Here is a 16,465-nt window from a genome sequence, read left to right as displayed (position 1 = left end):
CAAATGCTTTGAGAGCAAGGGGACGCTCACAAGCCATCAAAAATGTCAGCCTACCTCTTGTACCTTATACAAGAACGAGCTCAAAGTAAGATCATGAACTTAAATTTAAAACGTAAAACTAAACATTTAGGGGGAAAAGAGGAAAGCTTTAGTGCCCAGAGCCGAGCAGCACATTCTCAGGCTTGGCGCTCCTCTTCCTGTGCTGCTGACTGGCGCCTCAGGGTGTCCGCTGGGAGGACCAGGCTGGCCGTCGGCGGTGCGTCCTGCCCAGGAGGCCGGGCCAGCTGTCCGCGGGGTGAGAGGTGGTCCAGGGTGTGCCAGCACCCAGGGGTGCTCCTGAAGAGTCGTGGCTGCAAAAGCCAGCCTTTGGCAAGAGCTCATGGGCGGGGAGGGAGTCCTGGCAACACCTGCCCCCCTGGTGGTCCCGCTCGGGGACCCCAGGCCTGGTTCCCAGCATGGTGGTCCCACTCAGGGGCCCTGGGCCCAGCTCCCAGGGCACCCCGGATCCAGCTCACTCAGCCCGGCGGGTCAGTGGCCAGAGCACTCAGGCTGGGCTCCCCAAACTCTGAGCCACTGGTGATGGAGGCGCAGGGGCTCCTGGTGCCCCCCACTAGAGGGGCCCAGCGTGGTTCCCCTCAGTCGGCTGCCTGGGGCGGGCAGAGCTCTGCGGAGGAGCCCCCCACGGCCTGTAGCCAGAACGAGGGGCAGGGGGACTGAGCCGAGACCCCGGGCCCTTCCTGCCCTTCCTTGGAGGCCCAGGGCCGGCCACCCGTGGCCACATCCATGCTTTTCACTCCCGGGGGGGTTTCTTACCCGTCTCTGGCCTGATGACCCCAGGACAGATGTGGGGCTGGGATACCGCGGGGCGCTGGGGCCAGCCACTGGAACCCCACACCCAGCCTTCCCTGGAGGGCAAAGGTGCTGATGGGGGAGGGCGGGCCTGGGCCTGGGTCACCGTGAAGCCCCACACTTGGTGGGGCCCCTGGCCCTGGCCGGCAGCGCCCACTGGCTGACTCACGCTGCGCTCCATCCTCTTCCGGACCCGGTCTCATCGTGAAGGCTTGGAGGCCCCCCGCCGCCAGCCCTCGCCAGGGAGGGGTGCCTGCTGCTGCTCCGGGTCCCCAGGCTGGCCCCCTGGGGCCGAGCGCAGGAGCCCTCTCTCTCTCTGTCGCTCGGTCCAGCGGTCCAGGGGAGGGGGCCGCGGTGTGGACCGAGGCTCTGTCTCCGGCGGCACGAGGTGGGGCAGCCGCCGTGGACAGTGTTCCTTGGACGGGCCTGCTGTCCACTGGATGTGAGCGCCCACTCGCCCTGACCCCGTACGGCGATCTCAGGGGAGGTGAGGGCAGGGTGCTCTATGGCCCCCGGCTGCACACACGAGCCCCTCGCCCTCCACGTTGCGGGCAGCCGTGCCCACAGCCCCCTCACTGGCCTGTAGGGTAGAGGGCTCCCTGGGCTATGGGGCGGGCGGGGCTGCGGCCACAGCGCAGGACGGCCACACCCCCATCCGGGCCGAGGCCCGCCTGCTGCCCCAGGGCCCTCGCTCAGGCCTTTCTCCTCCCGCGCTCTGAACCCTGCTTCCTGGTCTGTGCCCAGGCAGGGGGGAGGCCCGCAAAGCACGCCGTGCCCCTCACCCTCAGGATCTGGGGTCGGGGAGGGTGACTCACCTTCCCGCACACCAGGAGTCCCCTGGGAGAAGAGGACCCCTGGGCCCCAGGCTGGGCGACCCCACAACGGCCCCAGCCCACAGTGAGAAGCGGGGACCTCAGAGGGGACAGTACTGAGCCAGAAGCTGGCGGGCACGGCACGGCACACGGGGTGGGGCGTGGGAGCTGGCTGGGCAGTGGGGGTGCTCACCGTGGGGGCCTGAGCAGCGTGCCCCCACCCGTCGGGTCCTTCTCGTGGGCCAGCGCCGAGCCTGACCTGGGGCTGCTCTGCACAGCGGCCCCACGCCCGGGCACAGGCTGCATGCGTGGGTGACCCCAGGCACCACCCCGGGGCCAGTGGGGGTGGGCTGCGGGAGTCACAGCCCCACGTGCCGTGCGGGGGCGCCTGTCTCGAGCCCCCCACTGTCACCGAAGACGGGGGCCCCAGCCGCGAGGGGTCTGAGGCTCTGAGCGGGCTGGGACGCGGGGAAGGGGGCATCCTGCAAGCCAGGAAGGTGGTCTCGGTGGGCTAACTCCACTCTGAGCTGAGTAAGGTCCTTCTGTGTCCCCGTGAAGGGCAGTGTGTTTCCTCCTCCTCTCCTGGTGGCCCTTGCTTCAAAGAGGCTGTCCGACCCCCCCGGGGCCACATGACCCGCAGCCCAGAGACGGGGTGTCGACGACCAAGCTGTGTCCAGCTCGGCTTCTACGCTCGACCTTGGCCTCAAACGGACTGAACATTCTGGAGCGAGTTGCCAGCGGCCCCCAGTCCGCCTGACACCGTGTGTCCCCTGGTCGGGGTGCCCCGTCTCGAGCCCAACACCTCCGGGCTGAGGGCTCACACCGAGGCACCAACGCCCATGTGACCACAGAGGCCCACGCGTCTGTGTCGACAGGAAGGACAATTCCACACCAGCTAAATGCGGCCTCTGGAGAACTTCCGAAATAAAAAGAGTTTTTTTTGTTTTTCTGAAAAGCGTCAAGCTATTTGTAGCCCAAGTTGGTTGAGCAGATTTTTCTGGGTGTAGCTTATTTTTTCACTCATTAACTTCTTTTTCTTATGAATTAGGAAGTAGTGTTCTTCCCACCCAGGAGCATCTCTTTGATTTCTCCTTGTACCACTGCCAGCCTTCCTGCTCCTGCGGTGGGGGCGGGCTCAGACCTGCTCCCCCCAGCCCAGGAGGCTGGGTTTCCTTAAACTACAGCCCTGTGGCGGGAGGCAGGCTGGCCGGGCCCTCGGGGCTCTCCTGCCCAAGGTCACCCGCCCCCAGGGTCGTGGCCTGCGGTGGGCAAGGGCCTTGGAAGGGCTGCACCAGGAGGTCAGTTGGCAGCGTCTAGGCCGGAGAAACCGGAAGAGGCCCCTCTGCCATCCCACCTGGCAGAGCAGAAGACGGGCCTCTGAGTCACTGGCTGGAGCCTGCACGCTTGCTTGGGCAGAGGAGCCGTGATCTGTCCCCCAAGGGCCTCTCAGCTGGAGGGGCAGCCCCTGTGTCTGTGGTGGGATTTGGGGTGTCCCCTGGGCTCACGGCCGGGTTGGGGCGAGCAGACCCCACCTGCTTCCCGCCCGGCAGCCCAAGGTCACTCACCCCTGGGTGTTTCACCGGAGCCCGACCCGGGCCTGCCCTCGGGAGTCCTGGGGCAGCCCCGGCCCTCTCGGCGTCAGCTCCAGGAGGGGTCTCCAGGCCCAAGAAGCTGGGCTGTGGCCCACCTTTGCTGACGCCCACGCTCCCCTGGGGCGCACTTAGAGGAGAAAGAGCCGCCCCTGCGGTGTCCCATCCCTCCCTGCCTCTCCCCTACAGGACTGTTTCAAAACCCGGCCCCTCAGCAGTCCAGTCCCCTCAGGGCCGCGTTCAAAGCCCTGACCTGCGGCTGCCTGGAGCCCCTCCCAGACCCCCAGGACAGGGCGGCTCTCCCGTCCTCCAGAGTCCCCGTGAGCACAGGCTTGCCTGGGTCAGTTGGTGCTAACTGTTGCAGTGCCCTTTCTCACTGCCGGACTGGACCGCTTTGCTAGGCCCCAGGTCCCCTGAGATGGGGTTTCCACGGAGGCCCCCAGGGATGGTGGAGGCTCAGAAGTCCTGCCTCGCACTCCAAGTGTCCCCTCTGGCCCCACGCCTTTATCCACAATCCTGAACTCCCTAAAGCTCTGAAAGAAAGGTTTTCAAAATCTGGTGACAAAGCCAGTCCTGAACCAATATACATTTACTATGGTCTTTATTTATTGCAGTTCATGGGGACAGCGGTATTTCAGTGCCAAAATCTTAAAAAAAATTTTTTAAAAAATATTTCTTGTGGTGGCGTGGCATGGGGGGCCTCAGCTTCAAACTAGGGATGGAACCCAAGCCCCCAGCAGTGAAAGCACCGAGTCTCAACCACGGGACCACCAGGAAGTCCTTCAGCACAAGAACTTCAAGGCGCAGCCCCAGGGCCCTTTGAGGTATCAGGTCATCTGTGAGCCGAAGAAAGTCCTGAATTCCAAACGCTCTGGCCCCAGGGCCTGGGGCGGGGTGGGGGGTGGACTGGCCCCACACCTCGTGCTGGACCAGGCGGAGGCCCTGGGGGAGGGGACCCCGGTCAGCCGGGCGGCAGTGAAGGTGAGAGGGGAACAGTCTGCCCAGCGCCGGCGCTCAGAGATGGCGGAGCCCACAGGCCAGCAGAGGGCCCAAGGGCGCAGGAGAGCGGGGTGGGACGGGGCTTCCTGCCTGGGGGGCTGCTGACCACAGGCCCCACGTCCCTCCCTGAGGGACTGAGAGCCCCAGACGAGACTCCTGGGGGGCGCTCCCGGGAGGTCCAGGCTGCGGGCAGCTGGCAGTGTTGCTGGGAGTGTGGCAGTGACCGAAAGAGACAGCAGGCACCCAGCCTGGGGAGACCTCAGCCTGAGTGGGGTGCAGACCCTGGCCCGCCTTCGCAATACCCAGGGGGCCCCTTCTCAGGGTGGTCTCAGCAGGTCCGTCTGTGGGTGTGCAGAGCACAGGGTGCTGGGGTGGGCCTGGGGGTGCAGCGGTGACGGTGGGAGCCGTCAGTGGCGGCTCGTTCCTTACCAACCATCCTGGAACTGGGGCGGACCGACTGCCCAGGTGTGCACGTGCAGAACTGGCTACAGACACGAACAGCTGCAGGAGAGGAGCCGGGCTGGCCGCGTGCCAGGCATCAACCAGGCTTTCGGCTGGACATGGCCAGGAGCGGGGCTCTGCAGGCCAAAGACCCTGGCATCCACCCTGATGAGGTGGGGGGGCATGCCCTGACCTCAGCTGGGCAGAGCCTGCCTGCTGAGGGTGGTGGCAGAGCATGTATGAGGCCGAGCCTCTGGGAGCGGGCTCTACAGGCGGGCCACACCGAGGATGATCAGAGGTCAGGTGTGGCCGGAGGTCCCATGAGGGTGGAGGAGTCAGAGGCGGGGTCTGGGTAGGGGATCGGGCAGGGATTGGGGGGTGTTGGGGGGCTGGGGGCCCTAGGCAGGGAGGAGAGGGGGTGGGCAGCGGCCACGGTCACGGGACCGAGCGCAGCGCGGGTCTCGGGTGCCCCGGCGCCGGGCCGGCGGGAAGGGAGGGCGTCGCCCCAGGCCTCGGGCGCGGGGCGGTGGGGGCGCCCGGGTCCCCGCCCCCGCCGGCCGCGCCGGGTCGCGCGTGGGCGCGGCGGGCGCCCATTGGCTGGCGGGCGCGCGGGCGGGGCGGGCGGCGGCGCGGAGGGGCCGGTCACCCCGCAGCCCGGCCTCGGCCTCGGCTCGTCGCCGCCCCGCCCGCGCGCACGTCCCCCGGCGGCCACCATGAGCACAGGCCTGAGGTACAAGAGCAAGCTGGCGACCCCAGGTGAGCCCGGCGCCCTCCCGCCCGCGCGCGCGCGCGCCTTTGTCCCCGCCGCCCGCGCGCCTCTCATCGTGTGTCTCGGTCTCTCTCCCGCCCGCCGGCCGGCCCTGGACCCGACCCGACCCCGACCCGACCCGCACCCGCAGAGGACAAGCAGGTACGTGCGCCGCCGCTCCCCCGGCCGCCGCCACCCATGGTGCCAACAGCACCGCGGCGCCCCGGCGCGACCCCGCCCCCGCCCGCCGTCATCCTGCCCTGTCGCGATAGCCGATCCTCAGCCGGGTGCTGCGGGGCGGAGGGGGCGCCGTGCCCGGGTCCTGGATCCTGACCCTGGCCTGCGCGGCGGGCGCCCCTCCCCGATGGGGCATGGGCCGGGGTGCCCCTCCCCACAGGTCCAGCGCTGGCCTCTCCTTGTTGAACTGGTCCGAGGCCGCGTGCTGGGGGTCCCCAGGGAGCCCCTGGTCATGGAAGGCCGTGGGCGGAGGGAGGGGTCTGCGTCCAGCAGCCAGGGCCGTCCCGGAGCGGCCCCACACGGAGAGCGCGGACGGCTGCTCCGGCCACCCCACCCAGCTTCTCTGCATCCTCTTCCCACTGAGTGACGTGAGTGGGCTGACCTGGGGCCTCTTCCACAGACTGGGAGTCTCCAGGGCTGGGTCTCAGTCATCCCCCTGCCCAGCTTGGGTCTTCTGACCTAAGGGGCACAAATGGGTTCAGCCGGGGCCGGCCTGGACCCCACCCTCCAGGTGGACAGTGCTGGGCAGGAAGCCGCCTGAACACCCACCGTGAAACTGGCTGAGGTCAGGTTTAAATGTCTCGGAGACCCCATGGAGGGGGGCGCCAGGGCGGAGCTTGGGGCCCTGGGACAGCCCCCCTGGCTGAGGTCTCTCTGCTTGAGCGCAGCGTGTTTAGGGCAGAACAGGAAGGCCTGACTTGGGCACCAGGGTGGCCTTGGCAGCCCTCATCAGGGATGGGGGTTCACACCCTGGGTGGAACCCCACAGTATTGGCCCAGGTGCCGCTGGCGGGCGGAGCGGCCCAGCAGGTGGGGTGGGGGCTGGGAGTCGCCGGCTATGCCCTGGGCGAGGCTCGTGGGGAGGGGCCTGTCATCCTCACCCTGCCAGCGAGGGTCTCCCTGGGGAGCCAGGGCCGGGAGCTGCCTGCTCGTTCTGCTGGTCGAACAATGCAGGAGACGCAAGGCCAGGCCGCCAGCCCGCCATTGTTCAGGGACAGACAGGGGGAAGACCCGGGAGACCGGCCCCCCCTGCTCCGAGGAAGCCTGTGGGCACTCAGGGTCCCCTGCTGGGGCTCCAGCCGGGGCCAGTGTCTGCCCCACCTGGAGCTCAGCTAGGACCGGCCTCACCCATGCCTGCCCCCGGGGCCTGAGGCAGAGGGTGTGATGCGGGTGGGGTGTAGGGTAACCTGAGATGGGGGCCAGGAGCCAGGCGTTTGGGGCAGGGTCCCCATGGGTCTTCACTGTTTCATTGTTGGTGTTCTGAGCCTCAGCCTGTCATCCATCCAGGAAAGAGGGGGCTCTGTGGACCCCTCTGTGCCCTCCATCTCAGGCACCGGGGGGAGGGGTGGCTCTGTGGACCCCTCTGTGCCCTCCATCTCAGGCACCGGGGGGAGGGGGGGCTCTGTGGACCCCTCTGTGCCCTCCATCTCAGGCACCGGGGGGAGGAGGGGCTCTGTGGACCCCTCTGTGCCCTCCATCTCAGGCACCGGGGGGAGGGGGGGCTCTGTGGACCCCTCTGTGCCCTCCATCTCAGGCACCGGGGGGAGGGGGGGCTCTGTGGACCCCTCTGTGCCCTCCCCACTGCACCCTGTCTCAGTGGACGTGGTGGCTCCACTGGCTCTGGCTCCTGTCCCTGGAGCTGACGGGGAGATTCTAAGAATGAAAACGCCTCGAGAGCGTCAGGCAGCAGGCGGTGGGGAGGAGGTGGGCGCGGCGTGTCTGCGACTCCAGGAGTCCGCATCAGTGTCTGTTGTGCCTCGGGGACCAGACAAAGCGGGTGTCAGGGCCCGCTCCTTGGGGACCCCCAGGGAATCCCCAGCCCTGTGCAGGTGAGGTGGGATGCGGGCTGGGTCGGCAGCGGCTGGGCTTGTGCCCTGTCCTGGGCCTCCCGAGGCTGTGCCTTACCAGTGGGCAAACCGAGGCTGTCTGGGCAGTGCATCCTTCAGGCCCCAGGCTGTGGGGCGCTGAGGCCAGGCCCGGCGAGACGTCGGCTTGTCCACCCGGCAGGAGCTGGGCCTAGGAGCCATGTCTAAGGTGGTGCCCGGGGTTGGAGGCGGGGGGATACTCAGCCCAGAGGCCCCCCACAGGTCCACGTGGCGGATGCTTTCTCGGAACCAGGGCGGGGGGCCGGGCTGCGGCTTGTGGCTCCCCCCACCGTCCTCTTGGATGAAAGGCTCCCCTGTTCCCAGCAGTGGACCCACCCCTCCTCCCCAGGTGCCAGCGGCCTCCAGGCCCCACGGCAGCAGCTCTGGCCTGGCCGGGGGGACAGAGGCCCCTTGAGCGGGGAGCCAGGAAGGGAGGGCGGGTAGGGATGTGGGGGCCTCCCGGCCCTACTGACAGAGTTCAGAGTGTGTCCACCTCTTTGGATGCCCAGCTCCTTCCCATTGGTTTGGCCTGTTCAGATTCTGGTGGGGGCCTGCGGGGTGGAGGCAAGGCCGGGTTTGTGGGCTCGGGAGATCCCCTTGGTCCCTGGCATCACGGCACAGGCGAGAGGCCGGAGCTGGCTGGAGTCCCCCAGGCCCCCTATTGCCCAGCCCTGGGGGTGAGGGCAGGGTGGAAGCTCAGACAGAGTGCCCCCTGACAGACCCCTGTGAGGGGTCCGCTCCATCAGCCCTCCTCGGCTGGCAGCGGCTGTGTGGCCAGCACGGCTGGCCGGCGGGTGTGGGGAGCCACCCACGGGCCACAGCTTCCGCGTTTGCAGAGGGGATCGGGGGCGGGCATCGCGGGCTCTGACCGCCCCCTCTCGCCCGACGCGGGCCTGGGTGGGGAGCGGGGTTCTGCGCTCGCAGGTTCCCCGCTGGTCTCAGCGGCTGCGGCTTAAACATTCTCCGCCACATGGAGGCGGGGCGGGCCGCGCAGGGAGGGGTGCGTCTGTGAGGAGTTTCGGGGGGCCGGGCGGGAGCGCGCGGATGGGGCTCCCTCTGGCGGCGGGCGCGGCGGCGCGGACCCGCTGTGGACCGGCCCCCGCTGTGCAGTCGCGGGGCTGACGGCCCGAGCCGCGCCGCTCCGCGCGCAGCCGCCCGCCCGCCCGCCGGGCTGGGCCCTGCCCTCCTCCGCTCCGGTGGCTCCGCCCGCGCGGCCTCATTTCCAGGCGACCGTCTCCCGGAGACCGCGCGCTCCCGTCAGGCGCAGGGACCCGCTTGTGCCTGGGGCGGGCCGTCTGGGGCCGGACTCGCGGCTCGAGGGGGGCCTCGGGGTCGCGCATCGCGTGAGCACCACCCCGCCCCGGGCCCCGGTGCCCGCGTCCTTGCGCCCCGGGGGTGAGAATACGCCTGGCGGCAGGCGGGCCTGACCCTCTGGGCCCCAGCGCGGCCCGCACGGTCCCAGGCTGGCGGGGATGGACTCGCTGGCAGCACCCCAGGACCGCCTGGTGGAGCCGCTGCTGTCGCCGCGGACCCAGGCCCAGAGGCGGCTCAAGGTGTGTGTGGAGCAGGGCGTGGAAAGTGGGTCAGCGCGCGCCCACCCCGGTGCCGGGACTGGGGACATGACGGGGCCGCAGGGCCCTGGGGTCCTGAGTTGGGCGCTGGGGACCTCGGGGAGGCCGGGGGCTGCTGTCTATAAATAGCCCCAGCTCTACCGTCGCTGCTGCCAGCCGCCCCCGCGGCTGGATCAGGGCCAGATGGGGCCTCCCACCCCCCACTTTCGCGGAGGGGTGAGTATTGAGGCGAGGGCCTCTCCAGCTTCGGAGGACCTTGGGTATGTCTGAGCGGTCTGGGTCCTGGTGCCCTCTGCCTCCCACCCAAGGACACCGGCCTCACCGGATGTGCCTGTTGCCCCACTCGGGCACAGACTCGGTCTCTGTGAAGCCCTTGGAGGCACCACCACCCTCCATGCCCACCCGCCTTCCACCTCGGGGGGACTTTGCCCACAGGCCCTCGCCCGCTGCTGCCACTGAGATGCCCCTTCCCGGGGGGACCCTGCCCTGCTGCCCCCCTTGGCCTGAACTCTGTAGGGGCAGGGCCTGGGGCTGCCCTGGGAACCCGAGCGTGCCCCTGACCTGCCCCACCCCTGTCCAGGACATCGACAAGCAGTACGTGGGCTTTGCCACGCTGCCTAACCAAGTGCACCGCAAGTCTGTGAAGAAGGGCTTCGACTTCACGCTCATGGTGGCCGGTGAGTGCGCCAGGCCCCAGGGCGGGCGGGGGCACGGGCAGCCAGGCTCCATCTGGGGCCTGGGACCTGACCTCCCCACTGCGTCTGTGGGCAGGGGAGTCAGGCCTGGGGAAGTCCACACTGGTCCACAGCCTCTTCCTGACCGACCTCTACAAGGAGCGGAAACTGCTGAGTGCTGAGGGTGAGTGGACCCCACGCCCCCTGCTGGGTGACACTTTCGAGGGCCCCTTCCAGGTCCAGCCCCGATCCTCTCTCCCCGAAGCGTGGGTCCAGACCACCACCAGGCCACGTAACCTGGGAGGGTCTGAGATGCCCCGGGGTGGGAGTCAGGGCCGCAGAGGCCACTCTAAACCACCACCACCCCCCGCCCCCGGCCCCAGAACGCATCAGCCAGACGGTTGAGATCCTAAAGCACACAGTGGACATTGAAGAGAAGGGAGTGAAGCTGAAGCTCACCATCGTGGACACACCAGGCTTTGGGGATGCCGTCAACAACTCTGAGTGGTGAGGAAGGCTTGCCCAGGCTGCCCCAGCCCCCGGCTCCCAGCCCAGCTGGCCTCACGTGCCCCCCTACCCCCAGCTGGAAGCCCATCACCGACTATGTGGACCAGCAGTTTGAGCAGTATTTCCGGGACGAGAGTGGCCTCAACCGCAAGAACATCCAGGACAACCGCGTGCACTGCTGCCTATACTTCATCTCCCCTTTTGGGCACGGGTAGGTGGCTGCCCTGGGCCAGAGAGCCCGGCCTGCCTGTTCCTTGGGCACCCCCTCCCGCCACTCCCACCCACGAGCCCCTCACCCTGGGCCCCCTCACAGGCTGCGGCCAGTGGACGTGGGCTTCATGAAGGCCCTGCATGAGAAGGTGAACATCGTGCCCCTCATTGCCAAGGCCGACTGTCTTGTCCCCGGGGAGATCCGCAAGCTGAAAGAGCGGGTGAGCCTGCGGGGCTGGGGGGCTCCGCGTGGGGCTCGGGGGGGACTGAGGCCACCGGCCCCTCCCCTGACAGCCCTCGCTGGCTGCAGATCCGGGAGGAGATTGACAAGTTTGGGATCCACGTGTACCAGTTTCCTGAGTGTGACTCGGATGAGGATGAGGACTTCAAGCAGCAGGACCGGGAACTGAAGGTGAGCCTGCAGCGCTTGGGGGGACCCCAGAGGCCACTGTACACCGGGGCTAGAGGAGGCTGGGGCCCTGCTCTGACCTGGGCCCTCGGAGCCCCAGGAAAAGCCAAGCTGGGCACGAGTGGCCGCTGGGCCAGGACCGGGGTGGGCCCTTCACCCCACTAACAGGTGGCACGGGCTCCGCTCTGGGGAAGGAGGGGGAGGGGTACCACGTGGGGAGGGTACATCTGACTGGGCGCAGCCCAGCAGAAGCCCTCCATGTAAGCGGCACCAGCTCTGGCTTCAGCTGGCAACAGAGAGGCCCGAGGTGGGGACGAAAGGACCTCTTTGGGGAGAGGTTGCTGGGGACACTGGAGAGGCGGCCAGGTGCAGTGTGCCCAGGCCCCTCTTGCACTGCGCCTCACGCCCGTGCCAGCTGGGCTGAGCCCTTGCACCTGCCCCCTCCGCAGGAGAGCGCACCTTTCGCTGTTATCGGCAGCAACACGGTGGTGGAGGCCAAGGGGCAGCGGGTCCGGGGGCGTCTGTACCCGTGGGGGATCGTGGAGGGTGAGTCCAGGCCTGGGGCACAGCCTTAGGGTGGGAAGGCTCCCCCAGGCCGGCGGCCCACTCACCGGCGCCCCTGCCCGCAGTGGAGAACCAGGCGCACTGCGACTTCGTGAAGCTTCGCAACATGCTGATCCGCACGCACATGCACGACCTCAAGGACGTGACCTGCGACGTGCACTACGAGAACTACCGCGCACACTGCATCCAGCAGATGACCAGGTGCGTGCCCCCCGCCCCCGCCCCCGCCCGGAGGTGCGAGAGCTGCAGGACCGTGCCGGTGTCGGGGGTCATCCCGGCCCCCAGCAGCCTTGTCCCCGCTGTCCACCCTGCAGCAAGCTGACGCAGGACAGCCGCATGGAGAGCCCAATACCCATCCTGCCGCTGCCCACACCCGACGCTGAGACTGAAAAGCTCATCAGGATGAAAGATGAGGAGGTGGGCGGGGAGTGGGGGCGGAGCCAGCTTGGGTGGGCGGGGAGTGAGGGCGGAATCTGGGCGGGCAGGGAGAGGCGGAGCCAGCCCGAGTGGGCGGGGAGAGGGGAGGAGCCAGACTGGTGGGCGGGGAGTGGAGGCGGAGCCAGGTTGGCTGGGCGGGGAGTGAGGGCGGAATCTGGGCGGGCAGGGAGAGGCGGAGCCAGCCCGAGTGGGCGGGGAGAGGGGAGGAGCCAGACTGGTGGGCGGGGAGTGGAGGCGGAGCCAGGTTGGCTGGGCGGGGAGTGAGGGCGGAATCTGGGCGGGCAGGGAGAGGCGGAGCCAGCCCTAGTGGGCGGGGAGAGGGGAGGAGCCAGGCTGGTGGGCGGGGAGTGGAGGCGGAGCCAGGTTGGCTGGGTGGGGAGTGAGGGCGGAATCAGGCTGGGTGGGCAGGGAGAGGCGGAGCCAGCCCTAGTGGGCGGGGAGAGGGGAGGAGCCAGGCTGGTGGGCGGGGAGTGGAGGCGGAGCCAGGTTGGGTGCAGGGCAGGCCCCACCCACCGCTCGCTCACACCGCCCCCTGTCGCTCTTGCCCCCTCCCAGCTAAGGCGGATGCAAGAGATGCTGCAGAAAATGAAGCAGCAGATGCAGGACCAGTGACCCCGCCGCAGCCTCACGTGCCATGACTATCCTGCCGGCTTCCAGGCTGGCCCTTCCCACCCCTGGACCTTGACGGGCCTGGACTCGACGCCGGATCCGTCTGGATCGCCCATAGGCCCTGGCGCGACCCCCCCACCCCCCAGAGTGGCCCAGACCTGGTTTTTTTCCCTCCTGTTCTCAGAGACGCTGGGTCACAGCCCCCAGCCAGCCCTAATTTATTCTCAGCATCGGCCCCTTCCCTCGTTTGTATCTGCTTCCCGGGGGCCTGGACGGTGGCGCCCCCCTCATACAGCCCTCTCTGGCCTTGGGGCGCTGGATCTAAGTTGGGTGGTGACTTCTGAAGTCTGCCCCCAACTGCAAGGTCACTGCACTGACTCCAGGCCCTACTTACATGGACGGGAGAACCAAGGCAGAGTGGAGGTGGGGGTGGAAGCCTGATCCCCAGAACACTGGCCTGTCTCCCGATTCGGAGCCTCCCTTTGGGCCCCCGTGGGCTGGGTCTTTCTTACCCCTTCCCCCACTCTCCAGGCACCTCTGCGCACAGGTTGGGAGCGGAAGGGATTAGGCTCCGTCCGGACCTAAAGAGGTCAGCTGGCTGCTGGGCACAGTAACGTGGCTGGGCTTTGCTGTGAATGCCCGCGCCCCTCCCCCATGGCCTGGCCCGGCCCCGGGGGGCTCCAGGAGCAGCGGGTGGTCGGCAAACTGGCCACCCTTGTCCCTGGCGCACCACCGTTTGTCCATCAGTGGCGGGAGGCCCGCTCTCCCCAGCAGCACTGTCGCCCTGGGTCCCCGTCCCTCCCCCGCATGACCCCTGGCTCCGCGCCCCATTCTCCGGTGTGTTCCGTTGTGAATGCCGCGCCCTGTCCTGGTGACGGGAACAATGTTGGTGAACGTCGAAGAGGGTGTCTGAGTGGTCTGTGCGCCCCAGGAGCGACGGGCCGGAAACCCGGTCGGCCGGCGGCCTGGATAGCGCTCTATCTGTGCCGGCGGCTCGGCCTCGGGGTTATTTCTGGCGGGGTGGCCGCGTTGTGGTCGGTTCGGCGGGCGCGCCAGGGCCGGGCAGGGGCGGGGCGGCCTTATCGCCCGGTCCTGCGACCGCCGCCTGGCGCTCCAGAGCTCGCCCGGTCGCCGACCTCTCGCCATGGGCTTCGGTGAGTCTGGGGTCTGCCCGGGCCGCGCGCTCCCCGAGGACATCCGGCGGGGAGGCTCTCGGTCCTCTGGGCTGCAGTCAGAGCGGTTCGGGGCAGACCTGGAGGACCCTTCCAGCCGGCAGGCGGGTGGGAAGGCTCGCGGGCGGTGGCGATGCCGCCCGGGACCCCGCGGGCCGGGCTCACCGCGGTGCTTCCCTTCCAGGGCCGCGCGGGGCGCTGAGCCTGCTGCTGCTTCTGCTCGCGCCGCCGGGCCGCCCGGCCGCAGGTTGTCCCGCCCCCTGTCGCTGCGCGGGGACGCGCGTGGACTGCGGGCGCCGCGGGCTGACCTGGGCCTCGCTGCCGGCCGCCTTCCCGCCGGACACGACCGAGCTGGTGCTGACCGGCAACAACCTGACGGCGCTGCCGCCGGGGCTGCTGGACGCGCTGCCGGGGCTGCGCAGCGCACACCTGGGCGCCAACCCCTGGCGCTGCGACTGCCACCTGCTGCCGCTGCGGGCCTGGCTGGCCGGCCGGCCCGAGCGCGAGCCCTACCGCGACCTGCGCTGCGCCGCGCCCCCCGCCCTGCGGGGCCGCCTGCTGCCCTACCTGGCGGAGGACGAGCTGCGCGCCACCTGCCCGCCCGGCGCGCTCTGCCGCGGGGCGCTGGCGGCGCAGCTCCTGCTGCTCGTCCTCGGGCTGCTGCACGCGGTGTTGCTGGCGCTGCTGCTGTGCCGCCTGCGGAGCCTGCGCGCTCGCGCCACCCGCCGGAGGCCGCTGAGCGCCCCGCTGGCCGCCGAGCGCTCGTCCCCCGAGCCGAGCGACTGACGCTGAACCGTGCGGCCGGCCCCCCTACCCCTGTCCTCACCATCTCCCAGACCTGCCTCCCGCCCAGGGGCCCGACTGCTGCGCTCACCGCTGGCCACACGCACCCACGCCCTGGACCTGGACCGAGTAGGGCCTGGAGGAAGGCGCTGCCCAGGCCCGTGGAGCCCTCCATGCGATCTGCAGTGCCAATAAACCCAGCTCCCCATCCGACCGATCTGCACCGTTTGACGCGGAATCCCCTTCCCAAGCCCAGAAGCAGCTCCCAGGGTTGGTTCCCACGTTGGCAGTTCATACAGCCCAAATCACCTCCTGGTGGGGGCACGGGGGTCAGGAAGTGAACTTGCCCGCCCCCGGACTCTCCCCAAAGTTCAAGTGGGAGGTATGGACGGGCTGGAAGGACAGCGCCCACCTTGGGGGGTGGGGGTGAGGACAGTGTGGGGACACGAAAGCACGTGCTCAGAGTGGAGGTCTCTGGGTGCCAGGGCGGGTCTGCTGAGCGGCTCCAAGGATGCCCCAGAGCACCAGGAGCGTGTTGGACCAGGGGTGGTGAGGGCGGTCGGGGGCCCCAGCGGGGGACCTTCCTGGGCATTTAAGTGAGAAGGTCTGGAGAGCAGGTGAGGAGGGGCTGAGCCTTGCAAGCTGGGGTCCACAGAAGTTCCTTGCAGGGGTGAGGAGGCACAGGGGTTGCAGGGTCTCTGATTGTGTCCTCCACCTGGCTGCCACCTCCTGCAGGAAGTACCCCTGACTGCTTCTCAGGCCCTGGTCTTCCCTGTCCCAGCCCTGGATCCAGGCTGAGCCACCAGGGCCTGGAAAATCCTGAGTACGTGCCCCAGTGTGGCTCAGGCTGCTAAGCTGGGCCTGGCGGCCTCAGAGAGAGGCCACTGCTTTCCCCACTTCCGCTCTAGGTGTGGCCCCCACCTGTCTGGCCCTGTGAACAATGAAGGCCGCTGATGAGGAGCCTGGGGCCTGAGCCCCGGCTGCCTGGCCCAGGAAGGCCCCTGGCCCCGCTGACCCGGTCGGGGAGGCTGCCACTGACACGGTCTTTGTCTCAGCCTTTGTGGGACAAGACGGATGGCCCTCCGGCCGGGCCGATGCTATCTCAGGGCTGCCGGTGGGACGTGAGGCAGGAGCCACTCCCTCCTTTGTGGGCAGGTGCGTGGCATCCGGCCCATTGTGGGCTGCAGCTGACTGTCCGCTGTTCATCCAGACTTATCACCAGATCTGGGACAGCGGCCCCTTCTGCACAAAGAAATGCCCCCGGCCCCCAGGGAGCGGCCCGGAGCCCTGGTGGGGGTCAGAGGTAATAGTCGTCGCAGCAAGGTACACAGACCACCCCCAACTCAGACCCAGTGCAGTGCAGGAACAGGGTGTCACCCCTTTCCACAGCAGAAAACCTGATTCCAAGTAGGGTCTCTCTGCTGGGCCCCAGAGGTTTCTCCGTGGCTGCCCTGGGAGCAGAGCTGAGGCAGGCCCCTGGGATCCCCTCTCCTCCTTGCTGAGGCCTCTGGGGGGCAAATGCAGGGCCCAGAGAAAGGAGCTTGGGGGTCCTAGGTGACCCCAAGCTAAGACAGGGAGGCCTCCTTGGGCTGTGGGACAGGTCCCAGCAGGAACTGGGAGTGACCAGTGGTGAGCAGGAGTCCAGCTTCCTGGCCAGTGTCCTGTTGAGGGGCTGGGTATGGGGGTCCTGGAGGCCGGGAGCTGCAGAATGCTGGATCTCCTGATGGAGGAAAAGGCCGGCATCATGGTGTGGTCAGATCCAAGGAAGAACTTCCCCCTCGGACGACAGGGCAGCAGAACCCTGTAGTTACTCTGGGTTCATCCCACCCTCCTGCCAGTTCCCCGTGATTTCTAGGGGCTCCAGCCAAGGTACTGACCACCAGGGGCTGCCGGCCCTGACCCTGAGCTGACGCTCCACACACAGACCCTGGGGCCTCAGCCTCCAGGGTGTGGCGAAGGGGAGCGGTCCCAGCTGGGAACCCTGACCGG

The 16,465-nt window shown here is 68.6% G+C and overlaps 2 protein-coding genes across 2 annotated transcripts; both read left to right on the top strand.

Moving 5' to 3' along the window:
* The first annotated feature begins 8,570 nt into the window (after positions 1–8,570).
* On the top strand, positions 8,571–13,172 carry SEPTIN5 (septin 5). Its single transcript, XM_065904538.1, has 11 exons — positions 8,571–9,092; positions 9,691–9,787; positions 9,882–9,968; positions 10,168–10,291; positions 10,368–10,502; positions 10,605–10,722; positions 10,812–10,913; positions 11,360–11,456; positions 11,540–11,675; positions 11,789–11,891; positions 12,468–13,172. Exons 1-11 carry the CDS (start codon positions 9,012–9,014, stop codon positions 12,522–12,524), a joined length of 1,137 nt encoding a protein of 378 aa, XP_065760610.1. The 5' UTR covers positions 8,571–9,011; the 3' UTR covers positions 12,525–13,172.
* A 466-nt stretch (positions 13,173–13,638) lies between these two features.
* GP1BB (glycoprotein Ib platelet subunit beta) lies at positions 13,639–14,574 on the top strand. The gene is made up of 2 exons (XM_065904539.1): positions 13,639–13,675; positions 13,878–14,574. Exons 1-2 carry the CDS (start codon positions 13,666–13,668, stop codon positions 14,477–14,479), a joined length of 612 nt encoding a protein of 203 aa, XP_065760611.1. The 5' UTR covers positions 13,639–13,665; the 3' UTR covers positions 14,480–14,574.
* Positions 14,575–16,465: the final 1,891 nt, after the last annotated feature.

Source organism: Muntiacus reevesi, chromosome 13, assembly GCF_963930625.1.
Source record: "Muntiacus reevesi chromosome 13, mMunRee1.1, whole genome shotgun sequence".
In the NCBI taxonomy this organism is placed as follows: Eukaryota; Metazoa; Chordata; class Mammalia; order Artiodactyla; family Cervidae; genus Muntiacus; species Muntiacus reevesi.
The sequence above is the reverse complement of the archived record's forward strand: the minus strand, read 5'-3'. Positions and strand labels throughout refer to the sequence as shown.